Source organism: Carya illinoinensis, chromosome 2 (genome assembly GCF_018687715.1).
Source record: "Carya illinoinensis cultivar Pawnee chromosome 2, C.illinoinensisPawnee_v1, whole genome shotgun sequence".
Classification (NCBI taxonomy): Eukaryota; Viridiplantae; Streptophyta; class Magnoliopsida; order Fagales; family Juglandaceae; genus Carya; species Carya illinoinensis.
This window is the reverse complement of record NC_056753.1, coordinates 1,845,146-1,863,016: the sequence shown is the minus strand read 5'-3', so window position 1 is coordinate 1,863,016 and position 17,871 is coordinate 1,845,146. Positions and strand designations below refer to the sequence as shown.

The window sequence follows — 17,871 nt, the reverse complement described above, 5'->3', positions numbered from 1 at the left end:
GCACCAATCCCTACTTAACCAGCACATGCAATGGCAACTTGCTCAAGAATTGGTTCAATACGACCACGTCAATTTAATGATGGCACCATTCGGTGGCCACCTCCTCAATCTCATCTCTCAACCAACTCCCCTATCCCAGAAACACCCACATGTTTTTCTGTTGCACAGCAGTTTAAGGAATGGAGAGAAGCCATGTCAAGAGAGTTCAATGCTCTTCTAGCAAATGATACTTGGTCACTCGTACCAGCCTCTGAAGCTCAAAATGTAGTGTCATGCAAGTGGGTATTTCGCACCAAACAACTTGCCGATGGTAAAATAGAAAGGAGGAAGGCACGTTTAGTCGCAAAAGGATTTCTTCAACAATGTGGTTTGGATTATGATCAAACATTCAGCCCTGTGGTTAAAGCCACTACCATTAGACTTGTTCTAGCCTTTTCCGTGACAAATGGATGGCCTGTCCAACAATATGATGTTCAAAATGCTTTCCTCCATGGACCGTTATCTGAAACAGTTTACATGAACCAACCACCTGGCTTCTCACATCCGCAATTTCCTCATCATGTTTGCAAACTAAGGAAAGCCATCTATGGCCTGAAACAATCACCAAGAGCCTGGTATTCTCGGCTAAGTTAGAAACTCATTGATCTTGGGTTCAATATTTCATCTGCTGATAGCTCCTTATTTGTTCAAATTAATGGTTCTGCATGTCTCTATGTACTAGTTTACGTAGATGACCTTCTTGTTACGGGATCCAACATGCAGCTCATTAATGACCTCATTCATGCATTACGGTCAGATTTTCCAATTACAGACCTCGGCAGACTTCATTTCTTTTTAGGAATTGAAGTAACACATAACTCAGATGGTTCAATGTTACTAACTCAGAAGAAGTATATTGCTGACTTGTTGGACAGGACAAACATGACACTAGCAAAACCAGTCAAGACCCCAATGGCAACTTCGGAAAAACTCAGAATGCATTCAGGTAATCCATTTGAAGATGTTACTCTCTACAGAAGTACAGTAGGGTCCCTCCAATATTTGTCATTTACAAGGCCAGACTTAGCCTTTGCAGTAAGTAAAGTCTGCTAGTACATGCACACTCTAAGAGTCCCTCATTGGCAAGCAATAAAAAGGATACTTAGGTATCTTAAGAACACATCTCAGCTTGGATTAAGTTTTTCTCGTTCCCCCTCAATGAATCTCATTACATTTTCTGATTCGGATTGGGCTGGGTGCCCAGATGACAGAAGGTCAACAAGTGCTTATTGTGTTTACTCTGGATGCAATCTGATCTCATGGTCCTCAAAGAAGCAGCAAACCATAGCAAGGTCATCAACCGAGGCTAAGTTCAAATCAGTAGCTAATGCCACTGCAGAAATCATCTGGGTCCAACACCTATGTCGAGATCTCGGCATCAACCTACAAGCTGCTCCAGTATTGTATTGTGACAACTTGGGGGCCACGTATTTATCATCCAATCCTGTCTTCCATGCTTGAACAAAGCATGTTGAGATTGATTTTCATTTTGTGAGAAACAGAGTTCTCAACAAATCTTTGCAAGTTGCATTCATTTCTGGAAAAGACCAGGTAGCAGATCTCCTCACAAAACCCTTGTCTTCTTCACGGTTTCAACACTTGTGTTCAAGTCTACGCTTGTCTTCATTGCCGCTTGACTTGAGGGGGTCTGTTCAAGCCACTAATGCAATACCTGACTTGCAACGTACAAGTAATGCACAACCAGCAGCGTGCATGAAACCTGCTCCAGCAACACAACCTGCAGCATGCACCATACAGCAGTTGGTGTGCAGACAGCACAAAATGACAACTCTGTCCAGCATACTCTGCAGCAGCCAATAACCAAAGCATCCTCCAAAATATTCTCCAACCATCCCTTGTAAATGCAGCAGACCTTTGTCTTATTAGCTGCAGCTTTTCTGATGTAAAGATTTTCTTTTATCTCTTTCATTGATATAAATACAGAGGCACTGCCTCATTGTAAACAAGAGGGATTTTAATATACAAAGAACTTTCAGTTCTAGCAAGCTCGAATATGGAATCAAAGAATTTCAATCTCAGTTTCTAGAGATGGTTTTTAGAACAGGGTTCCTTAAATCACTAGAATTAACAAGCTTATTCAGAGTAGGATTACATTAAGAGTCAAGATAGGATAACAGCTTCAAAATAAAATAAGGTGGAAAACAGAGAAGCAGGTAATAAATTTAAAATCGATATAAATGAAGAAAATCTGAAATTTGACTAGATTACAGATCAAGAAACAAAAGTCACCAATGGTGAAATCCATGTCTTTAGGACACTTTGGTTTGAGTCATAAAAATACATGAAGCTTTATTTGGTCCCTGAAATTTAGATAATTACAACAAATCTAAAAAAAAAAATAGAAGGCTGCAATTAGGTCCCTTTGTTACCCTTGCTTAATAGTTGAGGATTGTCATGTTAATGTCTTATGTGATCACTGATGAGGCTAACAAATATTACACATAGCATCTACCTGCTTGAAGGCCAAAGAAAAAGATGTGTCATATTAATAAAGATTTGGAAAACAAAAGTCAAATCTTTAATTAAAGCAAAATGTTAAAATCTAATATTGAAATCGAGAGGCTTCACTCTCATATCATACGCGAATGAAAATGACCATAAATGTGCAAGCTAAAGAGAGATTTTCAGTTGCAAGGAAATTTAACAATTATTTAGTGATCTATCATTAACCTTCTTCTTCAAAACTTACAAATTTAGATGGATACTTTGTCATTAGGGTTTGTGCAGTGGCGGAGTCAGGAATTTATTTGAGGGGGGGCCAAATAAAACTAGAATAATATACATAAAATATTTTTTATTTTATTTTTATATAATTTTTTTACGATGTATAATAATCTGATAGGAAGATTATAATAAAAATAAAATACGTTTAATACAACTTATGTATTAAAAAAATATTTGATGTCAAGAATAATATATCATTGAAATAATAGAAAGACATTCATACAAATATCTTAAACAAAAAAATAGTGTCTAAAATTATAACTTATGTTCTTTTAAATAAACAAAATAATCAAGTATTGAATCTAAATCAAAATTCTTAACTATTTCTCTTTCAATATAGACAATGGAAATAGGTTAGAAATACTAATAGTTATAGTTAGATTTTTTATTTATTTATAATAAAAATGATGTATTTTATTTTATATGAGATGTATTTTATTTATTTTATTTTTATATCAGATTAAATTTTATGGATGGGCTAAAATAATTTTTAGAGAATGGGTCAATATATAATAAATTAATATTATTTTATTAAATTAAAAAAATTAACATATATATATATATATATATTTTTAAATTTGTAGGGGGGCCATGGCCCCTTCCTGCCCCAATGTGGCTCTGCCACTGGGTTTGTGGACCCCTTACAAAGAAGCTTTTAGAGTAATCACTTGTAGCAATGGAGACCAAGGAAGTGACATCCTTTGACACTAAATAAAGTCCAGAAAAATGGTCACCCCATATCATATGTATATTCATCCCTCAATCTAGCCTTTTCTTCAATTTTCAGGTTGAAAAGCTTGGACCTAGGAGCTCGAGCATGTGGAGCAACTGCAAAAGTTGAATCCAGAAAAGGGGAAGAGCATAACACATTAGGGGAATGCCCGTCAGGACAAGGGAAAGTAGCAGAAGGCAACAACATAGGATTAGTTGTTTTTCTTGATGTTGTAGGCTGCTCTAGAGTAGGAAAGAACAAGCAGCTACTGCAATGCATTTCAGAAACCTCCAATATGTTCATTTCTGTAGCCAATCCAAAAAGGTGATCCTTCTCATTGAGTCGATGTGCTTCTTGAGTAAATGGATACGTAGCCTTAAGATTTTGTTCCATATAAGTGTTACACCTCTGACCTGTCCAAAATCATACAAGACAATATTTAAGTGGTTTAGCAATTTGCCTACGTCCATTGGAGTCAAAATTCACTAAATTTGTATGAGATTACAAATACTCAGCAATTTCTCTCTCACGTCCTCTATCTCTCTGATTTTTGTCCACACAGTTTACACATATAGCTCTCCTTTTATAGGAAAAGCTCTACTGAATATTAGCCGTAATTAATGGCTAACCTCCAGCTGCAGCAGCTATGTGTTGAAATTTCAACACATAGGACGGTGGACGATGCTATAGGACGGTGGACAGTGCATGTGCATAGCAACCGTTTAATCTCTACATTCACACTTAAGTGGCTATTTTCAACAATCACCCCCCCACTCAAATGTGCCATACGAGATTGCTTACAAACTAATTCGTTCTTCAAATGAATGCACATCTTTCTTTGAAATGAGAGACTTTCGCTATCAAATGCGTTCTAAGACTCCAATGCACCCAAGGGTGCTTAGTAGTGTATAATATTGATCAAGTCCAACAGTATTGGAACTTGATCACTGTGACAACTTTTATTAACATATCTGCTGGATTATCTTCAGTGCTAATCTTGTGAAGTTTGATGTCCTATTCTTCTAATATTTCATGTACAAAGTAAAATCAGACATCTATATATTTTGTTTGATAGTGATATACTTGATTTTTGGCCAAATGAATTGCACTTTGACTATCACAGTAAGCGGTAACCTCTTTCTACTTAAAGCTCAAGTTTGTTACCAGTTCCTATAACCAAATGGCTTCTTTCATGGATTCTGTTACAGCTATGTATTCAGCCTCCATGAATGATAGTGCAATTGTAGACTGCAAGTTTGAGCGCCAACTAACTGGTCTTCCAGCCATAGTGAACACATATCTAGTTGTCGATTGACATTTGTCAAAATCACCTGCATAGTCTGAGTCAACATATCTAGTTACTAGACTATCTTCACTCTTCTCTAACTTCAAACCAAGATCTACGGTCCCTAAATTATTCCATAGAATCCATTTAGCTGCATATCAATGAGCTTTTCCAGAATTATGCATATAGCGACTAACTAAGCTAACGGTTTGGGAGATATCAGGTCGTGTACACACCATGACATACATTAAACTTCTAACAATACTTGCATATGGGACATTTCTTATGTAGTCCCGCTCTTCATCATCTTTAAGAGACTGCAATGTACTAAACTTGAAATATGGGGCTATTGGAATACTCATCGGCTTCGGTCTTGGAGTCCATGTTGAAGCGTTGCAGTATTCTCTTCAGATGCTGCTTTTGAGTAAGGTGAATTATACATTTTACCTTATCTCTGCTGATTTCCATCCCCAATATTCTTCGTGCTTCTCTCGGATCTTTCATTTATTTGCTTTTATATGTAGATGATATGTTAATTGGATATAAAAGCAAGGGGGAGATAAATCGTTTAAAAACTCAGTTGAGTCATGAGTTTGAAAATTGTTGCACCTCTGGCATGTCCAAAATCATACAAGACAATATTTAAGTGGTTCAGTAATTTGCCTACATCCACTGGAGCCAAAATTCACTAAGTTTGTATGAGATTACAAACACTCAGCAATTTCTCTCTCACGTCCTCTATCTCTCTGATTTTTGTCCACATAGTTTACACATATGAGCTCTCCTTTTATAGGAGAAGCTTTACTAAATATTAGCTGTAATTAATGGCTAACCTCCAGTTGCAGCTAGGCCTGTGCAAAATACCCGTTGGGCCGCTTAACCCGCACAACCCGGTTGGGTCGAACCTGCTAAAATCGAGTTAGGTACATGTCGAACCCCGTTGGGTCGAACCCGCACAACTCGGCCGTGTTGCTTGCTGTAACGTCTAGCCCCCTCCCCGCCCCCGATCCCTCTTCCCTTCAAAACCCACCATTCTTATAGTCTCCTTTTTTCTTATGCAAACTACCTAAATTCGTCAGATCCAGTAAGAGAAGCTCAAATTGAAGTGCAAGACATGGATTTGGGAACACACGGAGAAGGGTTTTCCTGTGACGAAGCTCATGAGCAAATGGTGAGAGGTAAGCTCCCTTTCTCTTATTACTCTTCCTCCTCCCCCTACGAAGCTGCTTCCGATGCCAATAAACTTCATGAGCTGGTGATAGACTCGTCCCCAAGAAACGAGGATGACGATGTCAGACGTGGGGACTCCCAGGACGATGGCGTTGGTGCTGGGAGCACTACTACTGGTCGAGGAATCAATATCATGGAGAGAGAGCATATGCTCGATAAGATTGTGACTCCAAGGCTCACACGATATCCATTTTCAGTCCAATTTCTTCTTCTGGTCGTTTCTCGAGAAAATTCTTCTTGCATCAAATTTTTTTGGGTCATGGAAATGGGGGGAAAGGTGAAGAGAGGTGCTGCAGGGAGGAAGGGAGGCGGTCCCAAGAAGAAACCGGTGTCCCGGTCCGTTAAAGCTGGTCTGCAGTTCCCCGTTGGACGAATCGGCCGGTACTTGAAGAAAGGCCGTTACTCTCAGCGTGTGGGCACCAGTGCTCCTGTTTACCTCGCCGCTGTACTCGAGTACCTAGCCGATGAACGTATGGAAAGCAAAGTAAAGAACGGGTTCGACCCGATCCTTATTTTTTTGGTCGGGTCGATCTGCATCCGTGAGGCTTTTCCTGCGGATCGGGTCGGGTCGGACCAAAATCTGGACGGGTCGGATTGTTGTGCAGGCCTAGTTGCAGCAGCTATGTGTTGAAACACATAGGACGGTGGATGGTGCTATAGGATGGTGGACAGTGCATGTGCATAACAGCCGTTTAACCTCTGCATTCACACTTAGGTGGCTATTTTCAACAATAAGAAGATAGTGGTCGTGTAGGTTTAGCTATTACAGATGTGAATGAGGACAAGAGAGATGAAGGTGTAGAATGTCCACTTTGACCAGTAGAAACTTCAAACAACCCTGTTAATTTGGAACCAGCACCCTTTCTCTGCCTTCTTCCCTTCTCTTTGCCAGTTTTGACTGTAAGGTTACTTTGTTGGGATGCTTCTATTGTATCAGTATTCTCAACTGCTTTAGATTTTGACAATAAAGAGGATGGAAATGCTCTTTCCTTTTGATTATTTTGTTTATGATTTTCAAGCATTGATTCCACATGTCGAGTGGACATTCCCAGTCTTGGGACCATACCCCGACCATCTGGGTATCTTCCAACAGAAGACTGCACTGATGTTTTGCCATCCCCATTAGACTTTAAGAGACTATTTACCTCACTAGAGATAGAGAAATTACCATTTCCCTGTTTATGATGCATAAGAACGGTTTTCCCAGCCTTCCTTACGGAAGCAGTAATGGAACTCCTCTCACTCTTGCACCAGTCATCCTGGGAACCCGAGGCTCTGGCTAGGGAAAACAGCAGAACACCAAAAACGTTAAGGAAACAACAAGGAGGGCTTCTACATAGGAATGAGAAATAAAATAAATAGTGAATTTATTGTGACCATCATATGATTCGTTTTTCGCATTGTGCCCAATTCTTAGGATCTCTGGTTCCAGGTTGGGTATCATCATATATGGCTCATGAATTTATGGGTTTTAATCACATTCCCTTCGATGTATTCCAGACCCTTTCTCTTATTAAGGCTTTGGTTAGTGGATCTGCAAGATTATCATAAGACTTAACATAATCCACGTTAATAACACCATCAATCAAATAAGATCTCACAATATTGTGTTTTCTTTTTATAGATCTTGATTTACCGTTATAAGAACGTTTTTATACTCTACCAATAGTAGCAGTACTATTGTAATGAATTAAAATTGGTGGAACGGGTTTTTCCTGTAAGGGAATCTCATATAATAAATCTCTCAACTAGTTTGTTTTCTCACTTACTAAAGCTAAAGCTATAAACTTAGCAGTCATGGTTGAGTTAGCAATAATCATTTATTTTTTAGACTTCTAACATACAGCACCACCACCCAATGTAAAAATATAACCAGTAGTTGAAAGAAAATCACCTGACAATGTATTCCAATTAACATCACTAAAACCTTCAAGTACAACATATATCTTTATAATTCGCATCTATACTATACTTGGAAAAATATGACTATTGAAAAAATATATCAGTTGAAAAAATATGATCATTATAAATTAAAAAAAAAAACCGTTAGAAAATTTTATTCTTTGAAATAATATATATGAACATTACAAAACTAATGTGTAACTTTTTAATAACAAATAAATATTTAAATTAGAATTAGAATTAAAATAAATGAATATTTTAAAATCAATATTTTAATAAAATAGTGATAGATTTGTTGAGTGATCTATTATTTGGTGTTATTGAAAAATGACTAATTAAATTTGTAAAAATAAATTTTCTAATTAAACTTTAGTTAAATTTTATTGAATCTATATCTAGTGCTTGTAACGAACAGGACCCTCACGCAACAACGAGAGTGTAATGGAATGCGACACATTTAAGAGATATGAGGCAAAAAAGAAATGCGGATGTAGTGTATATAATAGTAAAGAATAAGTTATATACCATTTTAAAGTATGTAAGTATAATAAATTTAATTTAAAAAAATAAAATTTATTATTAAAAAATAATTTATTATTTATATACTTCTTAAATTTATCTATTTTTTAAAAAATAAATATACGTGAAACTTACCTTTATAAAATTTCAAAGATCAACTTTCAATAGTAAAAACTGCCGATCCGAACCTTGCAGCCCAAGAGCTCATCTTGTACCTGTCGAGATGACATGAACTAAATCGTGGGACCGTCAGATGGGCCTGTAAATTTCATATTAAGAGTCCTAGGGTCCATGTGCTTGGGGATGCTGATAGGCCAGCTAGGTCATCATGAAAAATCTCAGGTGGGGTCCACCTTTTGTCCTCAAACAAGTGTCTCCCTAGCTTCGTTGCCCTCGGGCTAGATCATGTTGCTAGCTCGTCATGTTGTAAAAGGCGACAGAATTATGCCCGATTCAGTCAGGAATCAATAACGAACAGCCTCTTATATGTTGACACTACACGAGAAGGGGGGTAAGACTACCCTAGGCCCATATGACATTCCAGTCCAACTTTAGGATGAGAGGCATCACAAAAGAAGGGAGAGAAAAAGAAATGAGAAGATAAAAATTGAAGAAGGAAAAATTTATAAGACAAAAAAAGAGGAAGTACTGATGCAAAAACGAGGAAACAGAATCAGGCGTCACGCAAATGGGACAATGAAGTGATATAAAGTAATTATTGACACGAGCATTTTCCTACAGACTGTGAGGCGAAGAGAGAGAGAGATTCTTCAACCTTTAGGTAGGAAGCTTTAACTTTATTTATTTTATTTATGTTGGATAAATAAAATTTTAATTTTATCTCATCATTATAATTTTTTTAAATTTTTATATAAAATATAATAAATAATTTAATTTTTTTTAATTTTTTTAAATTTTAAAATAATAATAAAATATTAAAATATTTAATATTTTATCTTAAATTTAAAATTTTCATCTCACTTACCAAGCAGAACGGCAAGATTAAGATTGTAAAATATTTTTATTTATAATGAATTTGCACCCCAAACGTGAGCAATTGATTTTAGTGTCGAATTCGTAAATCTGTGTAACTTGTTTTCTATTTATATTTACTATATTTAACTTCTATTTAATATAATGGATATATGTACAGAGTCTACAGACATCATACTTCAATTTCGGACCACTATCATGAGCTCCAAATCACACTGATCAAGACTCAAACAGTTAGTTACTATAGGCTGGAGATAACTCATTGATCTTCATCTGCCGCCTATCCTTACAAAACAGGCTTCAACATCACATATTTAGTTCAATCATAATCTATAATCCCAGTTCATCCGATTACTATTGGGATGAACCCAATTTGGAATATAAACCAAAAAAATGAAAGACCTATGGAACTGCACACAATCACAGGAATACCAATTATAGCACCTATCAGCCGAAGAGGAATCCTTATCGGCGCCTGTTTTTGAAATGAAAAAGAATAAGGGGAGAGATGGATAGGCTAGAAATTTTAATAGGCCGGCCTAGGTCGATTTGATTTATATTTAGCAGGGACAACGCTATTCCAGTAGATTTGCAGGATTATAATTGGAAGATGCTAATTAAAAGTAATGTTCGCCACCTTTGTGGGTGGAGGGAGGCACTATACATGACCGAAAATTAAAACAGGAAAATGCACAGAATATAAAGATCTCAGAACATTATAATTATATATGCACTACCCATCATATATATACATAAATATATTGCTATATATGACTTTGCAGTGGTATTGGTGTTGTTTATAACTACGTACCAAAACTAGTTTCCACCACATACGGACTTTTTATTTTACTTTAAATGGTATTTGAAAGTCAGCATTAAAGATACAGTATTTTTTGTGTAAATATTACTGATTGTCACAACAACACTGATGACTCAAAGCCTCACTTCTTATAAACTAATTATACTATGCCTTTATTTTTACGAGAGGAGATCATACGTTAAGATGAGTTGATCAGATTAAAGTTAAAATTTAAATAAAATATTATTAAAATATATTTTTTAATATTATTTTTATTTTTAAATTTAAAAAAATTAAATTATTTATTTTATTTTATATAAAGATATAAAAAATTATAATAATAAGATAAGTTAAAATGAGATATAATTAAATAGTTAATAAAACAAATAAGGTCAGGTTTAAACAGAATCAGACACCGTACAAAGCAGATTCTTTCAACTTGCGTATATATTCACATAATTTGAACCATCCCGCGAGGCTTTGTCTGCGCGTCAGTACAAAAGAAAATAAGATAAAAAAAATATAAAAAATAAAAAGTATTTTAAGGCTCCGTTTATATTGTAGGCCGATGTTATGAGAATATTTTATTATTATTTATTATTATTTTTATTATTATTCATAAAATATTTAATATTACGTGATTACTACTTAAACGTAACTTAAAAATCCCATTGAATCAGAACTTTTGGGATGGCAGCTTGTCAGCCTTGATTAAAATGATGTTATGCCATCTAAATATGTTTTCTTATTTTGAATATCGTATATGTATTTTATTTTATTTTTTAAAATTTCTTTATTTAATGGTTAATTAAATAAATGACTATTAATGTATTTGTATTTTTTTATTTTTTAAAAAATGTTTAAATATGTTTAAAAAATATTTAAAAGAAAAAATTAAAAAAATAATGCAATCTACACTATGAAGATACCGAGTAGACAAACCTGAATGACATAGTAGCACTACCCAGCCTTAATTCAATAATAAATATTTAGGGAGTGTATGTGTATGTAATAATTGTCGTAAATTAATTTTGCCGGTTTCTTTTTTAACTCGAAGAATCTTTGTCGTTCGTTGAAAAGTACTATATATATATATAGGAATAAAAAAGAATCAAATTAAGTGGGGGGTTGAGTTAATGAGTAGGTATGTAGTACCGATCATATGTTCGCCTTCAGCTAGCTTAAACTAACTTAACGAGAACGTGGGACCGAACGAGTACTCGTGTCGACCACATTTCAGGTTCTGAATTCCTAGGCATGATTACAACATGCATGCAACTTGAATCAACATGCAAGCTAGCATATATGCATGTTCCTTCTCACGTAAATTAATATAGTTTTCAAGAAAGTTGGGTACGTATATATGTATATATGTTCCCTGCGTACGTACCATGATCACCGGCATATATGCATGCCGGTGATCATCATCGTAGTCGACTACGTACATGTGCTTTAATTATGAACACAAAAGCAATATATATACGTACGTAGTTGTAGGTTTCAATTAGATTGTTGGAATATAAGCGCAACTCATAATACCGATATTCTCCGTGAATACTCTAAAAGCAAGTTATTTCGTAATTAAACATCAAACTATATGCCAAATGACGATCGACCTTTATCATGATATATGGTAATAATCTTTGAGATGAAGGAAAAAGGCTCATATATGTATATATGTGTGCGCGCGCGCGTGTAGATGGCTTTAATTTATTAGAGAAAGCCAGATAATTATAAATTGAATATAGAGGCAAGCATGAATGGAAAATGCGAAAAATAATAGCAACTTAAGCCAAATACGTACACACGCGCGCGCACGACCTTTAATATTAATCACGAATCTGTTCGAATAATATCAGTAATAGTTTAGTTTTAAAATTTATAGTCCCATCGTTCAACATTCTTTTTTATCTTTTGATCTTTGGTCCGAATTCTCCGAACACTGAACATGGTAATGTTGGGTCGACGGTGTTTATATCTTCGCAAAAGGTGAGCTCGATCTATTTTTAAGCTTCTTTTCAATAGAATCTATACCAAAAGCATGGCCTTAAAAGAAAGAACGCATGCTGTTCTTTTGATTTTTTTCGCAGACTTTTGGGCTTCTAGTACTACTCATCATGTGTAACAACACACCATCAAATCACTTGTCGTCTATCAGCTCTTCGTCTCTCTCTTAAGCTAAGTACTGTCTCTGATTGTTGGTTAGTTTACACCATTTCCAATTGTAGCTGCTGATAATGAAATTAAAGAGAGAACAACCATGAATATATTACAGAACACGTACAGAATAAATTAGCACAGATTACAAATTAGCATGCATCATGCATGCAGGGTACAACAAACTCAAACTTGAACTCAGTTGTGGATGGAGTGACCGACTCCGGGACTGTGACCGGGTTCTGTTGGTCGAAAGTCATCAACATATTCAACCTTACTTGTCTGCTCTAATTGATCATCATGACGATCATCATTAATATCCTTTGCTGCAGTCGAAGTACTGTTCTCGTCGTGCATGGAGCACTTCTTGCAGTAGTACTCCTCAGACTTCGAATGCCTTCCCTCAACGCACAGAATTTCATGGCAAAGTATCAAAACAAGCAGGAAAGTAGCACAAGCACCATTGAACTTAGACAATGGCATGATGAAGAGAGATGTCGAACGAAGCGAACACAGAGACCAGAGGCTTCGAATTAGTACCAGTACTTCTGATATTGTTCATGTATATATATATTGCCTATTGGTATATATCATGTAGGGGGGGTTTAATTAAGAGCGGCCGGTTAAAATATCGATGGAGCATGTGTGAGATTCCCAACCAAGCATGTGGCTTGTGAGGCTTCAAAAGCAAAGCATGTGATCGGGGTCCTTACAAGTTGGACGATTCCATTAAAGCTGGGTGATGACAAAACAATAACAAAGGAAATATGACTTCTCTGATCTCTCTCTCGGATAAGTAATAAAATTTTTTAACCAAAAGCCCCAATATGGGAAGATTAAAACCAACATTACATAGATTTAATATTACATATCTATAACACATTTGTAACTATATGACAAGCAAGACAAAGTAGATCAGTTCGGTAAACGTAATTTTGTATTTGATCAGTAATTAAGATTGATCGATTAGATCATGGGCATAGAGAACACATTCAGCAGTAACAATATATAGCAGCATAATATCTACATCTACAGAAAAACCGAATTAATCAGTTGCCAACATTGAATATATAGACATTAATTACCATTAATACAAAAGCAGTAATATTGCAACTCTTAATTAGCAGCAACCAAAAATACTGCATGCAACCAAACTTGCTCCGACACCATTCATGAGGCAGCAAGGCGCGCAGTAACATGATGCATCATCATGAAGATCGGCAGCGTCGTATATATGTATCAACTGGGTTTCCTTTTCCAGTACTTCTCGTTTGCAGCATATTTTTTTTTTTTATATATACATGAATACATTAAGAATATTTTTCATAATTCATGTATTTTGTCTGTCCCATGCATGGCGATATGCATTAATTATGGCCTTAATTAATTTTTTTTAAGTCATGATTTCTTGTATCGTCGTTAAACTAAGCCCCAAATACCCCAAGTACTGTATAAAGACCATACCGGATCAAAGACTAATATTGGTTAAATTTTTAAACTACTCAAGAAATGCATTAGGGCTATTTTAATTAGTTTGAAACTGTATTGGAAACCATTCCACATGCACCCAATAGTGGGTGCTAGCTAGCTAGCTACATGCATTTTTATTGAAGCAGACACATGATCGTTGATATTGTACGTATCTCTCGCAGGCCACGGCCGGTCGTATATATTCCCTTCACCCAACTTATGTATGCAGAGATTTGCATTTATTTCTGACAGCACATAATTTTTCATGGGACTGGGAATATTATTACACACGTTCGTACGTGCATGTTTTTTAAGTTCTCTACAATATATATTAATTAAGGTTCTATTTCGTTATTGAGATTTTTAAAATAAGAATTTTGAATTTTAAAATTAAATATTAAAATATTATATTATATTATTATTATTATTTTAAAATTTAAAAAAAATTAAATTATTTATTATATTTTATATAAAAATTTAAAAAATTTATAATAATAAGATGAAAATTTTATATTTAAAATTAAAAATTTTTATGGTCAAAACAGTACCTAATTAACCCGATTGGGTACTAGCTATTTAAATTGAAAAATGCTGTGAGTAACCATCCCCGCGCAACCATCGCGCACCAATCTGACGTGGCAAGTCAAAAGTCAGTCTTGACTTTTTAAATAAGCGGTAAGCGAAAATTTTGAATTCATTAAATCAAAACTATGCGTTTAATAAAGAAGCAGATATGCGTTCCCCTTCTCTCCTCCCTTCCCCTTCCTCTCCCCCTCCCGAACCCTACCCTTTCTCTCCTCCCTTCCCCTTCCTCTCCCCCTCCCGAACCCTTCCCTTTCTCCTTCTCGTTCTCCTCCCTTCTCCTTCCCCTTCCCCTTCCCCTTCCCTTTCATATATTTTGTTTAGATTTTTCTTCTTCTTCATCCATTCCGCACCATTCTCCCAAATCCCTCCGTCTTCAACCTAGCCCCTCTCTCTCTCACTCTCTCGACCTCTCTCTCACCACCGTGGGTCTCTATTTCTCTCGCTCTCTCTCTCTCTCTCTCTCACAGACGGTGGCGTGGGTCTCTCTCTCTCTCACTCTCACTATCTCTCTTCGGCCACAGCTCCAAGATCAACTTCGGCGTGGGTCTCGACTCTCCAAGACGGAGGTATGTTCCTTTTCATAAAACCCTTCAGATCAACTCATAATTTATTCACAAGGCCATACCTGTGCATCATGATTCATAACCCCAATACAGACCTACACAGAAATTAATAATATCATTTGCTAGCAAATAACCTTCTGTTGTGTGTATTTTTATATTCGGATTTGTTGGGCTGTAATTGCGCTGGTGATAAGAAAATCTTAATCATTTTCTAGTTTTCTTTGATAATGTTTCCTAAAAATGGAAAATCTGTAACTGAGGAGCTCAAGTTTTATCGATTTTCCTCTTCAGCCTTTCTATTATGCCCTGAGATATTATTATTAGTATAAGAATTGGTTAAAAAGGATGTTGGGTTTTTTCTTTTTGGATGGTTGCTGAATTTTCGCCATTATTGGTTAAGATTAATGTGAAGTGTTTTTGGAAAGTATCGTCCTTTTTGGAGGGTTGCTGAATTTTTCCCCATTGCTTTGTTTTATACATTCTTTTGGTTAATGGCTGGAATATTCCTGGCAGAGGGAATAATTTAAGGCCAATTTGCAGTATTAAATTTAGAGACCTAAATGGATGTGGGGGGTTTTTTTTCTTATAGGATGTAATTGCACAAAGATTTGGGTGAATGATTTCTTGAATTGAAGGGTTCTTGCTGCTTACTTCATACTCTACAACTCATACTTCTTTTGGAGGACAGATGCATTGGATTGGGTTTAAGTAAATATCCTAGGGTACTTATTTCTGCCATGAACAGCGAGCTACCCACTTCTCCATTTTGTCTTTAAGAATGAAAATGATAGCATGATTCATTTCAGGAATGGTATAAGTTATATCTTTAGAATCTGAATGGTATAAGTTAGGATTAGAAAATAAATGCATTACAGGAATTCTTAATAATTAATTACTCCTATTAATTGCTTTACCTTAATGTTCTGTTCTGTACTTATTAATTAAATTGGTATCAAAACCAAATTAATAAGATACAATTAATGTAATCATCATTATGAGATTTGGGTTATCAATTTGAATTCATAGCATAACAAGATTTGATTTTGGTCAATCCACATCAAACATAACAGGTTTCTGTTGTGATAGAGGTTCGAGTATCATGACCCCATTTTTAGTTTTGTTGTTTTTGTCTTCCATTGTTATAAACAGTACAGCTTATATTTCATAATGTTTATTTTTATATAATTTAATAATCTTTTTTTCCTTTTTTTCCAGAATTTGATCCCCAATCAAGCTTTATTTATGTTGATGATGAGTGACTTAAGGCTTATGGTCTACACATTCTATATTGTTTATTGTTTATGTTATGGATGGCCTATGGGATGTAATGTAGTGGATAGATGAATGGATTTGTGAGAAAGGCTGGATGGTATATTCATGTTTATTTTTAGTTCATGAATTTGTTTAAAAGGGCTGTATTATTTTCTATGGATCATAATATATGTAGTCATTATATTCATGTTTATTTTTTATTGTTTATGTTATGGATGGCTATGGAATGTAAGATGGCCTGGGATGTAATGTTTACTGACAAAGGGGCTGGAAACGGGTTTCGAAAAAAAAAAAAAAAAACCGCAGATTTTACCCGACCTTAACAAGACCAGACCAGAGAAGTGTGATAATTTGTCACACTTCCTACATTGAGATTTTTTCAGTATGTTTTTTGCTCATATTTTTGCTGCCCATTAAGCTGCAACTTATAACTGTATATATACTCACTTACATGAACGTAGATAATTTTTGTTGATCTCTCATGAATGCTTTTCTCCATCAAATCAGCTCCCAGCTGCAGCTAGTTATAATGGTAAGAAAATAAACTGACCCAAGTAATCAAGTCAGCTCTTTTATTATTGCTCATTTTAGTTGATAGGATGTCAACAGCAAATTCTTCATCTTCTCTTGGTAACCGTACTTTGGTGAACAACCCAATATGCACTTGTGGCCAACCCGCTTCACTTAGAACTTCAACTACGATGACAAATCCGGGACGATCATTCTTTGGGTGTCCAAAGTATAATAAACAGGTGGAAAGTTAAATAAACTAAAGTTTGTATTTTTTTACAGAGCATGTGGTTTGATATCTTTGATTTACATACTTAATTTTTTGGTTTTATCAGGGATTACCACATTGCAACTACTTCAAATGGGCAGATATCAGTGAGGAAATTGAAATAGAACGTATGAAGATCGAAATTCTGAGGTTAAGAAATGAGCAAGAGCTTCGAAGAAGAGAGGAAGAGATTTTGAAGAGGGAGTTGGAAGTCCACAATGATCGACTGGATATTCAAAAGCAACGAGCAGACATCCGACATGAACGCACACTTCTTCGTAGCTATTGTGTGATTTTAATTTTAATTGTAATGTACTTCGTACGACCATAGTGAATACTGGTCTGATAATGGGTGATTGATATACATATTAATGTAGTTGGACAAAAGCTCATCACATGTATATATTAGATCCATGTGTATGTAGTCACCATAGTGACCTTAGTATGTTGTAACCTTCTGAATGTAGCTGGGAACTGGATTATCTACCTGGAGTTACAGATTAGCTGTCCAGATTTGTATGTATTGTGGATTATTTATATATAGCAGTGTTCGGGTGATTTGAATCGACTAATCTGGACAGTTCTTGCTGCATGTTTTTCAGACAGTGTCAAATTATCTTGTTGTATTGTTGTTTTAGGTGTTGAAACATCTATTAGGTGTTGAAAATGGTAGGTATGTTTCAGATTATGGTGTGGGTGATTGAGAACAAGGCAAGTACCCAAACCTCTATGTCGTTGAGAACTGAGGATGTAGAGAAGATAATTGGAAATCATTATTTGAGCTAATGTATAAAACTGGGGTCACTCGGCCCCATTTTCCAA

General features: G+C 35.5%; 2 protein-coding genes across 11 annotated transcripts; both read left to right on the top strand.

Moving 5' to 3' along the window:
- The first annotated feature begins 5,802 nt into the window (after nt 1–5,802).
- LOC122301598 lies at nt 5,803–6,642 on the top strand. The gene has a single exon (XM_043113006.1). It carries the CDS (start codon nt 5,896–5,898, stop codon nt 6,640–6,642), a length of 747 nt encoding a protein of 248 aa, XP_042968940.1. The 5' UTR covers nt 5,803–5,895.
- A 7,816-nt stretch (nt 6,643–14,458) lies between these two features.
- LOC122296402 lies at nt 14,459–17,613 on the top strand. Of its 10 annotated transcripts, none has more exons than XR_006238491.1 (4): nt 14,459–16,087; nt 16,215–16,803; nt 16,881–17,023; nt 17,117–17,613. XR_006238491.1 is itself a non-coding variant. In XM_043106069.1 (4 exons), the coding sequence occupies exons 1-4, from the start codon at nt 14,562–14,564 to the stop codon at nt 17,378–17,380; spliced, it is 873 nt and encodes a 290-aa protein (XP_042962003.1). In that variant the 5' UTR covers nt 14,464–14,561; the 3' UTR covers nt 17,381–17,613. The 10 variants fall into 10 exon arrangements, 1 of the variants encoding a protein (XP_042962003.1); XM_043106069.1 differs by having other exon boundaries at nt 14,464–15,002; nt 16,779–16,803; XR_006238504.1 differs by having other exon boundaries at nt 14,467–15,002; nt 16,733–16,803.
- The last annotated feature ends 258 nt before the right edge of the window (nt 17,614–17,871 follow it).